Source organism: Epinephelus fuscoguttatus, linkage group LG19 (genome assembly GCF_011397635.1).
Source record: "Epinephelus fuscoguttatus linkage group LG19, E.fuscoguttatus.final_Chr_v1".
In the NCBI taxonomy this organism is placed as follows: Eukaryota; Metazoa; Chordata; class Actinopteri; order Perciformes; family Serranidae; genus Epinephelus; species Epinephelus fuscoguttatus.
In genome coordinates this window covers 18,233,223-18,246,133 of record NC_064770.1, presented here as the reverse complement: position 1 = coordinate 18,246,133, position 12,911 = coordinate 18,233,223, and the positions used below count along the sequence as shown (strand labels likewise).

The following is a 12,911-nucleotide window of genomic DNA, read 5'->3' as shown; positions in this document are numbered from 1 at the left end:
TCGCCCGATCACCTGCATTATTTATGTACAGGTCTAGTTTGCCAATATCAAGATATTCCATATTGTTTGGGACATAACTTTGGAAATAAATCAGAATCAAATCTCCATAAAATATGATCAGTTCAGTCATGCAGTAGTGATTAGAAACACTATTGCGTGACTGAACTGATCATATTTTGTGTTTCTAATCAAGTTTTTGCCAAAGATCTGTTGATCTGACATCTGTATTTCAAACAAATATGAATTAACATTAAAATAACATTATAGCATACTATGTGACCATAAAAATCTAAATGACTGATTTTTGTTTGTTTGTAGTGACTATGAAAGATGACCCCTTTATTAAATAACCATAAATTAATTTCTATAAGCCATATTGCAGGGTTATTAGAGAAAAGTGAATTGCACTATTTATTTTATTCTGCAAGGTTTGTGGGTGGGGGGCAGTCACAACACTAGCATATCATCACATTTGAAGTTAAGCTGTGTTTTGGGCACCATGGCAAATGAGAACCTGGTCTCACTCCAAAGTCTTCAAAATCTGGTGCTTGGGCAGTGACTTGGGGCGTCAGAAACCAACAAAAAAAGGCGTCCTTTAAAGTTGGCATGATACACGGCTGATTGTCGTTATAGTTTAACAGTGCTCGTCAGCATCAGGGGGAAACACGGCTGGACAAGGACAAAAGTTAAGGTGGCGAAAGTCTGAGTGGAGTAAGCAGGAGGGGTGGTGGATGGGTCCAACAAACGCCGACTTTCATCCGAAAGCGGTGTTTGCGTCCTGTCAGATTCCAAAACCAAACCCTGTTCTTTTTTCCCTCCACCTAACCATATGCTTTTGTTGCCTAAACTCAACCATGTGTGTTTGTTGTTGAAGGAAAACAATGTCAATTCATAGTGTTGTACTGAAGTAGTACATTTATTAAATGTCATTAAATGAAAATGGAAGTGTATTGTGAAAGAAGACAATGCATGCAACAGGCGGAAGTTGACACAGTGTCCCAGACCATCAACAACCAAAGCACCCAGGGTATGTGGGTGTATGTGTCAACTTTTTTGTATCTTTTAACAGCAGATACTGCATGTATCCAAGACAAATTTCCTTTGGGACAATAAAGTCTATCTTATCTTATCTTATCTTATCTTACCTTGACCAAGCACGTCAATATGTGACGAGGTCGGAGCGAGAATGTGTTGCAAATGAAAATATAATTTTCACTCTCTTTTTGCTCTGTTTTTGGTCTCTACCAACTCCTGAGGGAAATGTGACTTTAAATCTGCCCAGTGCTCCACTTTGTTCACCAGCTAATCACTAACTATTTCTGTTTTCTATTTGGCGTTGATCAGGTAGTGTAAAGCTGTTTTTTAAAAAGCTGTTTTATGGCAGCCGGTGAGTTACAAACAGTCTGAATGCACTTAATCAGTAAGCTCAAATATGTTTCTGAAAACATTTAAGACAATCAGCACTGCTACTTTTACTATTTGATCTCATTATTTTCAGCCTCCATTTTGACAACACAGGAACAGTCTGATGCTTTCTGTTTACAAATCTCATATTACAGCCAAACAGTGTAATAAAAAATGTTTCTGAGGAATTTTTTAGACAATGCAGTAACGGAATATTGGTTCATATTTTATCAGCACTGCTAGTTTACCTTTGATTGCAATATTTTAAGCCACCATTTTGACAACACAGGAAACAGCATGATGCCAGCTTCCTGTTCACAAATCTCCCATTACAGCCAAACAGTGCACTAAAATGTGTTTCTGAAGACATTTTCAACAATGCAGTAACACAATCTTGGTTCATGTTTTATCAGCACTGCTAGTTTTACTGTTTGATGTCAGTATTTTCAGCCTCCATTTTGACAACACAGGAAACAGCATGATGCCTGCTTCCTGTTCATACATCTCATATTACAGCCAAACAGTGCACTAAAATATGTTTCAGAGGACATTTTAGACAATGCAGTAACAAAATCTTGGTTCATATTTTATCAGTACTGCTAGTTTACCTGTTTGATCGCAGTATTTTTAGCCACCATTTTGACGACACAAAATTAGTATGACACCCACTTTCTGTTCACAAATTTCGTGTTACAGCCAAACAGTGCACTAAATTATGTTCCTGGAGACTTTTTAGACAACACAGTAACAGAATGTTGGTTCATATTTTATCAGTACTGCTAATTGTACCATTTGATCTCAGTATTTTCAGCCACCATTTTGACAACGCAGGAAACAGCATGATGCCAGCTTCCTGTTCACAAATCTCCCATTACAGCCAAACAGTGCACTAAAATGTGTTTCTGAAGACATTTTCGACAATGCAGTAACACAATCTTGGTTCATGTTTTATCAGCACTGCTAGTTTTACTGTTTGATGTCAGTATTTTCAGCCTCCATTTAGGCAACACAGGAAACAGTATGATGTCAGCTTCCTGTTCATACATCTCATATTACAGCCAAACAGTGCACTAAAATATGTTTCTGAAGACAATTTTGACAAGATATAGGTAATACAATAACAATATTTGTTTATATTTGATAAGCACTGCCTTGTTTTACTGTTTGACTGGAGTTTGGTCTATATTTAGGAAAGGGAGGGGCAGGTCTCTTGATCCGCTGTATACTCTTTGTGTCCTGGTGGTGGGCATACCAAATTGCTAGGGACAATCTGTAGTGTGCTGGATGACCACGTTTTATTTTATCTGAGAGTTAAGCAGAGAGATCTGCACACTGGTGAGATGGAGGGAAGTTTTCTACAGTTCTTTCACACACAGTACCCAACTTTTTATGATACAAAGCTGGTTGAAAATTGGAAAAGTATCCTTTTAAATTGTGGGCCGGAAACCTAAACAGTGAGCTGAAACTGGCTATAAAGCTTTGTAATGCTGAGGGGAGCTGCAGTTTGACGGATTGTCACTGTGAGTGACCCCTTTCACATTGTCAAATTGTTTTCACATTGTTTTTTTTTTTTTTTAAATATTGATAGCCACTTTAGGTTTAGACAGCACCTTGCAATAGCTAGCGTGTATTTCCTTTGGGTTCAAAAATCTTGACTCTATGTTTGGAGAGTCAGCGATGAGAAGATGTATTTTCTCTCTGTACTGGTAGCTCTCATTGGATGACATAGATTTTCTGATTCAGTGGAAACGCACTGGCTGAATGCAAAAGAGTTGTCCTTTAGTAACACTGCAACACTCCATAATGAAATGACTTTGTGTCACCCCTGGTTTGCATGCCGAGCCGGCTACAGGCATTTAGAGGAGGCAAATCTGGCCAGGCAGCATATACATATAAATATTTTCTTACATTCCAAACACAGAACTTAAAATATAACAGGGGCTTGCTGTTCTGAGAGGCAGGCGTTGCAAATTATTTGAGACTGGCGCTTAGTGTGACGCTGGCTCTCCTGGTGTGTTGGAGGTGTGTGATGAATGAGATTCTCTAATACAGGGAGACATTTCAGTGGCATGCAATTTTAAATCGTCATATTGCGGCAACAAAGTGTACAAGTTAAGGTCTAGTGAATATTCCCATCAGTAATTATACTCTGCACCCATGTATAATAAATTCAGTGTATAATACGCCTAAGCAGCATCCCCATCCTCAGCATAATGCAGAACACAGGATTGTTTTCTGCATGTGCTCTCTTGCATTTAGAGAGACATAGAGGAGAACTACACCCCCATGACTCATTGATTTAATTTAAAACACAGTGTTGCTCATTATCCAGCTTGATTCTTATAAGATTTGTTCATATTTATCACAGAAACTTATGCACTTGTGCTTCTGTCCTTTTTTTTTTTTTTTGCAAATTAACTTATTCATTGCTCCACAAAAAACCAGCAGGGTGCAGACATGAGCTTTCTGTAAAATGCAATCTCTATCAAAATAATCTTTCTGAGATGGAGTTTTATAGTGAACTTTATACAGCACGGGATTCACAATGCAATAAGCTCTCTGCATATTCCCAGCGCTGTAATTCTCATCTCTCCGAGCGCGTCACATGAATGAGGAGAAGCAGCTCTCCACGCAACTATTTCACATGAGGAAATCTGACGTTTATAGCCCTACTTGTGCACGGATAGAGGAAAAAGTGGGTGTACACACTAGTTGTGCTGTGTGGCTCCACAGTGCTTCAGTTCAGATGAGCTCACTCAGCCGATGCGCACATCGTAGGATCCTACCAATCTGAGAAGGCGCAAGGACGGCGAGCAGCAGCCTGGTAGTCAGTGGGAAGAGTGGATGCTTTTGTGCAAAGGCTGCGGACTTTCTGCTCCTCAAAGTAGGAGAATAGAGAGAAGGATTCGCCTCTTGTTGGAAAGATACAATGCTTTTTAGGTTGCCTGGATGGATGTGAAACCAGTCAGACTGGACTGGACTTCGGGCTGAGCGGCTGATGAGAAGAAGAACCCCACTTTAAACACTGTTCATTTTACCTTTCCCCCCTCCTCTCTCTCTCTCTTTTCCCCTCTTGTTATAAAATGCCAGGATTTCGTCCATCATACTCTGTCCAGTTCAAGCCAGGCTGCTCATTTGGAAGGACGCCAGACCTCCAGCCTCTCAAATCTGCAAGTTCAGTCCAATAAATTGTGACATTGTCTGTCAGCCTTGGAATAAGAAATCGATACTCAAGAAAAGGGACGCAGTATTCTTCCGGAATTTTAACGATCCAGTTCCCTGCTATCCTTAGAAATATGCGATTTGCTTGGATTAGGTTGGTTTGGTCCGGCTTCACGCTTTTTTAGCTGGAGCAGCGCTGATAGTGACTGATTATTGCTGTTGATTTTGTCCATGCAAGACTCGGGGTGGAAACATGTCTGGCCACTTCTTTGAGAGGATCACTGCTATCAGAGATGGCATTTTGGTCCAGCACTTCGGTTTTCACCTCTAAAGTGCCCCGGAAAATCTTATTCATGTTCACCCTCTCCCTCTCTGTCACCTACTTGTTCTATAGCTTGATGAGCTGCTACAACTCGCTGCAGTTCCCCCTGCAAGAGAACTACGCGTATCAAGGGAGGCTGGTGACGGAGGAGACAACTTTTGTGACATTGAGGGAGAAACTTTACTCCGCTTCCCAGGGCTTTACTGAATTCACCGAGGCCGAGGGAACCACCGCGGTTTCCACCGTAAAGGATCATGCTGAGGCCGAACAAAGGACAGTGGAGTGGATTAGGACTCAGGCGTCTCCAACTAAATCGGCGGCGGCGTATCACACCACCGCTCTGGAGAGGGAGCACCAGGAATTCAGCACCACGGACAGCGAACTCAGGGTGAACTGCACCATGGATTATGGAGAGAAGAAACTTCCCCAAGCCATCATCATCGGGGTGAAGAAAGGGGGGACCAGAGCCCTGCTGGAGGCTCTCAGGGTGCACCCGGACGTGAGAGCCGTTGGGAATGAGCCACATTTCTTTGACAGGAACTACGAGAAGGGGCTGGACTGGTACCGGTGAGTTACCATTTCTGTTTTATCCAGCAACACTCTTCAATTGTGGCCCCATTTTTTTCAAATTACGCATACTTAAAGCTGCTGTTTTTCCAAAGCATGCCTGTGTGTTGCGGTTTTATTGCTTCACACACAGTCACATGTCTTAATTCTTTTCTTGGAGGTAAGAAAGTCAGTTTGCAAGAGATTAAAATACATAATAAATCACAGTGATAATTCTGCATACATATTAATTAAAGTCAATATGTTGTTGTGTGGCAATGCAAACTTTCCAATCTGTGCTTTCAGCCTCATAACATTATTTTAAGCACATTTTGGGTTGTGTAAAAATATATAATCGACTCCATGGGATAGATTTTCACACTCCAGGAAGTTGCAAGTCCCTGAAACTTCATTTTTATCCAGCATATAGTGACGTGAATTATTGCTGCCTGGATTTGTAGTAGGGGAAAAGTCATTCAAAAATCCTGCACACTAGTTTTGGGAGGTGTTTTGTAATGCAAATATGATTTAGAAAACTCTGAAATGCTCCTTTTAAGAGAGTAAAAATCGTATAAAGTGAGCTGTTTCATGTTGGGTTAAGAGTCTGAGAGTATACAATTGCATATAGCTGTTAGCTTTTACCTCATTCTCAATCATAACGTGTATGATTATATACTGAGCTGAAAAATGCTATATTTTTAGCTCCACGGTCTCAAACAGCAGCTCTTTTCTGTACAGATGATTACAGTGTACCAACGTTCTGTTTGTCATATATCAAGTTAGCTGGAGTTTACATGTGACACGTAGATGAAAAACACACAAAGAGGAGTGCTTTTGTGTAGTTTTAAGCTTTAAAAATGTCTAGTTGTGAATTGTCCACTCTCAAAACCTAAAATCAGATTTTATTAGACATGTTACATTTTGAATGGAGACATTGTGTGCTTTAGGTGGGTAAAAATGAAGCACAAAACACACTGTGAGAGAATAATAAGAATACGATGTTCACTTTAAATAATTAATATAAATATTTGTGATTTCTAGACGCCATTTTTTTCTGAGAAATTGTCCCATTAGCAGTTCATTATTGCTCTGTTTTAGTGTCCCTTACACTCTTACACACATGCACAGTCATGCTCACAAATTGCTGTAAAACAAAGGCAGAGAGTTCATTTGTAGGAGTACATTGTTCATGTGATTTGCACAGCATAGCACATACATTATGTTGTAGGTGTAAGTATTTGAAGGAGATGTGGTGAAGGCGTTTACTCTGTTTTGATCTTCCAAGTCAGCCAGTATTATCTTCCTCTTCACAACAGAACATTCAATCCATCAATTACCAAACCAAATTGCATAGAATTTAGCATGTAATAGTGCTGTAAGTGCTGTATTCTCTCAAATGCCTTATGTTTTTGCTTTGCGGCCGATTCTCCAAGGAGTGTGAATTTGTTTACAGCACCTTTCATGAGTGTGATAGTTGACATTCACTTTGAGTCCAGGTTTATTAGCCGGAGAAGAACCTGTTTATCATGTTTATGGGAGGGAAAAAATCAATTTGAAGGGTTCATCTCTGGTCAGCTGGTCGCGGCTCTGTTCAGAGTTGTTCTCTCATAATGATGTTTGACCAAGGGGAATTCAAGATTTTTCTAATGGAGTCAATGAGCTGATGAGAATGACGCTGACTCAAAGTCCCCTCTGTTTCTCCGTGGGTCTGTTGCGCTGGTGTTTGGGTTGCGGAGCATCTGCTTTCATCTTGCTGCATAGACATGGGAGCTCTCGGCTGTTCATTTAGCCTGTGTTAATGCAAGCTGTTTCATTACGCTCACGGTGAAAGGCTCATTAGACAGGAGGATGACATGCTTACATAAATAATAATAAGTGTGCTCGTGTGTTTTAGGGGCCCCTGAGCCACACAAATCCCCTAAAAGAGCTTTGATTTTATATCTGCCATTGTCCTGCATTGAGTGTTCACCTCAGAATGGCGCATTCAGGACGGAAAGACACACAACCTGTTGTCAAATGCTTAAATGGTTGAAAACAATTACGAGTTGAGTCACTTTTTCAGACTCTAATATAAAAATTCATTCAGACCACGTTTGTTTGTTTGCTTCTAAATGATGCATTATATTGCATCTCTCCTCTCTGTCTGCGATGCTCCAGCTAATGTGGACTTAATGGAAGTGAAATTATGATCAGTTACAGATGTTTGCAACCATTTGACATTGGTGTAGTTGAATGAGACCAGTAATCTCGTAAAATGTGATTCATAAATTTGGGCCTGTCTTAGCAACACCTGCTCCACATTTTGATGGATATGATAGACTATGGGGAATGGAACCTAAAGGCATCTTGTGAGCGCTTACATGTACTCAAATGCTCGTTCAGTCTGTTCTCGACGCGGCGAATCCAATGATGCCTCTGTGTTATTGCGCTACAAGCTTGTGTCGACTGATATTTCGCATATTCAGGTTTAGTGATCTTTAGAAAGAGTGCGTGTCTGTGTTTGGGTTGTTGTTCTTTGTGTGTTTAGTGTATTGCTTTTTCTGTTGCTTCCATACTTTGTGTGATGCTCTGGGGGGAAGAAAACAGGATGAAGGCAAATCCATTGAGTTTTGTGCCTGTAAATTAAAGAACCTTGAAGCTATGGACTGAAAAAATACAGTGTGGATTCATTCAGGCTTGCCTGGAGCCTTTGCCACCGACAGTACTGTTTGGTTCACTGGAGGTCGTGGGTAAGTGGGGTTACTGAATAAGAATGTAACACAGTAAACAAACTGTAAACATGTGTTTATGCCTCTCCAGCTGAATCCTGAACATTTATTCGACACTTCTTTGTCCAGACAAAAAAATTGCTCAAGGATGTTGTCATTATCCTGGTAAATGCCTGACATGGTCAAACATCAGGGGCAGATTAAGATGAATAAAAAAAAAAGAAAGGCTCTTTTATGCAGGCAGCAGCGCACGCCCCCACCTATTCCACAGCCACTGTGTCAGGAGGTAAAGAAACCACCTGGGTCTCACTGTAGTAGATATATATCCAGGCTGCAACTTGCCATCTTATAATGTAAAAAGACTGTATGTTTGTTATATAGGAGGTAATATAAATAATGACACCCAGTCAAGTTTCAGGTTATTTGAAAATGAAACATTTAATTAAAAAAAAAAAGAAGGTAATTTTGGCACAGCTGCAGCCGAGCTTAGAATCTCTGTGATGTTGTTATGCAGCCCCGTCTCCCAGAAATGACATTTATACACAACTAATATGAACAAGCTATTAAGTTTTGAAGGAAACATCATGTCGAGCAAATTACGTTTTCCATGAACATAATGAGGAAATGTAGCAAATTAAGGTACCTGGCGAGTTGCAAAAATACAATGCAAAAAAGGGTGTAGGTCTTATTTTAACATGGAGTGTGAGGCAGGCGAAACACGAGGTTTCCGGGTCACCTGCAAGAACGTTTTGAGCATCAAACACTTAATTTCCTTTATGCTGGTGAATTTTTATGCATAAATGTGTGCATTTTCTGCACCAATTAATGGCTTAAAATCCTCTGCTACTTTCATGTTTTAATTGGTGGGGATGAATGCACATGTTGTAAACATTTAGGGGGCATGTCCTCTGTGATCCCCACCCAAAATCTGAACATATGTACCACACACATCAGCAACATGGGCACTGAAAACATATTTACAGTTGTTTTCAACCAAAATAGGCAATCCTGCAATACAGTATCAGCTAAAGCATTATTTTTTATTACCTTTTTTTGTGACTGAAATCACAATTTTTTTCCTAACCTTAATCAAACTGCTTTTGTTGCCCAAACTTAACACAAGAGTGTGGACTTGAATCCGAAAATCTGGTGTCAAGGTCCTGCACTTTGTACTCACACCTTCCTCTTCAACCACGTCCTTCCAAAGCCTGCACAATACATGAATGTAACGTTTAATTACCTGAAATATACGCTGTTTCTGGACACTACGAGTCACAGTCGCCCATTCACACACATTCATACACTGGTGGCCGAGGCTACCATACAAAGTTTGGGGTTCAGTATCTTGCTCAAGGATACTTCGACATGCGGACTGGAGGAGCCAGGGATCGAACCGCTGATCTTCAGGGGCGGACTGGCCATCTGGAGGTTCTGGAGAATCACAGAACGGCCGGTACTCCAGGGCGGCCGGCGGTCGCCACGCAGTCATCACTGTTTTTTTTGTTTTGTTTTTTTTTTTTCCCCTTTTTCTCCCTGATAATCTACTGTTCCACGTCCAGTCTGCTAGGTGGCAGCCTTTAAATTGGATGCCAGCCGGCCCATAGATATCTATGAGCCGGCCGGCCGCCAATCAAACTGAAGAAGAAGGAAGCGCATACCGTATGCGCACCGGTTGTTGTGGGCTGGGCCGAGTCAAAGTCCAGGGCTGTTTTTTAGTCCCAGTCCACCCCTGCTGATCTTCCCATTGGTGGCTCTACCTCTGAGCCACAGACGCTATTGTTGCTACAGCAAAGTAAATAAGAAATGTACAAAACATTGTTTATAGACGACAGGGTTGTGTTGTGTGAGAGAAGGCATGGCAAATTGTAGACAAAATCACAACACCACAGTATGTTATTCTTTAAGACAAGAGAACATATACTAAAGTCCTATTTTTACATGACTTTATTACGTACAGTTGAGCTGTAAAAATAACACAGTTTGTATAAAACTGGCCCCTTACTGACTCTGTTAGCAGCCGGAGGGATTTAGCAAAATGAGCAAAAGTAGCTAGAACTATTAAGCATGAAATACTAAGTAGGTAGTCCATCATATTTAGAGTTTCCTGATCCAAAAGAGGGTCCTTTGTATTTTTTTGTAGTATTTTGTCTTTGAGTCTCATTCCCCGGTCGTCAAATAACGACACTTTGGCTTGGTAGTTGGACTGAACCACTAACCCAAAGGGTTGGTATTTGACGATGTGGGAATGAGACTCAACAATAAACAGTCTTTCCCAAAAGTTGCATACAGTACCTTTAAAGTTTAATTTGGTCTATAAACAATTCCTAACGGTGATCACTTCTGGATGTGGAGAAGTTTTAGCCATCTGTATAAACACAGACTCCCACGTCCATAAAAATGTCTGCCTAAATATATTTCATATCTAATATTCACATCAGGATTCAAAGTTTAGCATTGGGCTGGTTTGAGCCGCCATTGAAGGGCCCAGATTGGTGATTGGTGCTGCTTTCCTGTTTTTAGCACTCTTGGACAGTTTCTCCAGTGCGTTTTGGGCTTACTTGAACAAGCAATTAGCAATGTAGTGCCATCATTACCGTACACAGAGGACTTTCATCAGCCAATTGGCGCTTTTAATGTTGCCTCTATTTCTGAGTAAAGAGGATGAGCCACCACCACAAGGATTCAACTTATCTGTTCTCTTGAGCATGCCCCAACCTGGTGCAAACGCCCATCCTGGAACGGGAAGCGTTTGATGCATGATGACCAATGCAGGAAATGTTACTCCGGCTCTGTGCCAGCATTCATATACTTTAGTGGGAAGATAATGTGCCTCATAAATTGTGCTAAAGAATGTCATTGATTATCGATTATATGTGGAGATTTATGCCTGCCGTGGGTGAGCGTTCTCAGCAGGAATTCACACTAGTTAGAGACCGGCCTAATGAGGGCTTATTAGTGAGGTTGACTGCTTGATATTTTCGGCGTTTTGCAAAATGCCAAACAAATAGTGGCTACATTAGTGCTAACAAATAGGGTTTGAAAGGAGCAACTGTCGGAGCACAGAGCTGGAGAGAACAAAAAAAAATAATCACAAAAATGTCCAACTGCTGTCTGAAAAACTTTACTATGTATTAAGAATTATTTGAGACAGGTAGAAAACCCATGGTGACATCAATTACAGCGGAATCTTGTTGACACAGCGGATATTTTTCTGATTTAAAAATGGTTAAACTATTACACTGCAAAATAGGGAAACACACATTCTGAAGCACTTTAACGTTTGAGTTATTAACAGTGGCAGTATCACTCCACTGCATTGCTTAAAAATAACACCAACAGTGTCAGATTGTCCAACTTAATTCCAGTTGAAAAGTGTTTGTGACCAGATCAAATAATTCAGCAAGAGGAATGAGGTTTCTCATCTATTGAGGCCCAATTGAAATCTGCTCTGCATTGATGTGTGAACTGGACAGTCAGCAAAGTAGGAGCAGTCATATCAGTCTTTTCACGAGGAGTAAGAATGGCTTTCTTCATGCTGAAATAACCTGGTACGGTGCAATTGTGTTGCGAAATATGCTCTGTAATAATGGAATTATATCATAAATATGTAATTGACTAATGTTAAATGTTAAAGCATGAATTCATCCTCAACCATCTCCTGCAATTTATGAGCAAAGATAAGGTTCAAGGTAATGAAAAGTACATCACATGCTGTATGTTTGTATTCTAACTTTAGGCGTTATCAGTATCTATATCTGCCGGAGGTGCAAAAAGTTGAACTGATACCTATCAAAAAATCAATACAGGAGTCAGAGACACAGCTACATCGACATAGAACCACAGATCCGAACCAAATTCTGTGTGAAATTTATCAAAAATCAATATGTCTGTGAAACACGGATCTTAAAAGTTCGAGTAATTCTGTCTCTGTGCCCTTGTGCGTCTGGTGTGTGTGTGTATCATTATGTGTGTGTATCCCGCAGCTCGCGTGCCAGGAGAGCCTGTGAACATACAGTGGCTACTTTAAGACATAACAATGGCCTCTTCCTTATTTCCTAACCCCCTACTATGGTGCCCTTGACCACACCCATCTTTGATCTCAGCCTTGACTGTGATCTCAACTACACAGCTATAAGAGTTTCTGTGATAGTTCCCACTACAATAGGTGTCACCAGGACTACATTTTGCCACGACAACACACAGACTCACAAGATGAAAACCAGCTACTGGTGAATATACTGGTGGCACCACTGACTTTGTTTGTTTGTTTGAGTAGAATGGACATTCCCATTCAAATCAACGTAGCAGGAGTGGTGAATAGACCCTTTTAGGGCCACCGTCACGATGACGTCATTTTACTAGCTCGAGGCAAAACAAAAGTTGCCACCACAGGGCTGTAGGCTACATAGAAGTCTTAAAATGTCGTCTTCTTGTGTTATCGGGTGAGTTGTGAAGAGGAATATTGGATTTCTCCATAACGCTGACTTTTTAGCAAATTAACTAACGTTAGCTTTGCTAGCAAAACACAACAGAGGAAACCATTCAAGTGTCAAATCTCCTTTGTAAGACTGGCATCAACCACAAAGCTGGCCATCCCACCTTCAGCAATCCTGTCAAATCATCCATCCACTGAGTGAGAGCGGATACAGATTGGCCAGTCTGGTCCAGTTGGTCAGTGTTTGTTTCGTGGTCCCAGAGGGTGAGTGACCCGACTGGGTGCGTTCGTAAATTCAGTCTGACGCTCTACACTAAAATGAGAGCTCTGTTGG

General features: G+C 40.8%; 1 protein-coding gene across 1 annotated transcript in view; it reads left to right on the top strand.

Annotated features, from left to right (window-relative positions):
* Positions 1–4,198: 4,198 nt before the first annotated feature.
* Positions 4,199–12,911, top strand: part of hs3st4 (heparan sulfate (glucosamine) 3-O-sulfotransferase 4) — a 108,372-nt gene continuing 99,659 nt past the window's right edge. The window contains exon 1 of the mRNA XM_049561228.1: positions 4,199–5,455. Within this exon, the coding sequence (XP_049417185.1) occupies positions 4,860–5,455 (596 nt within the window). The 5' untranslated portion in view covers positions 4,199–4,859. The remainder of the gene's footprint in view (positions 5,456–12,911) is intronic.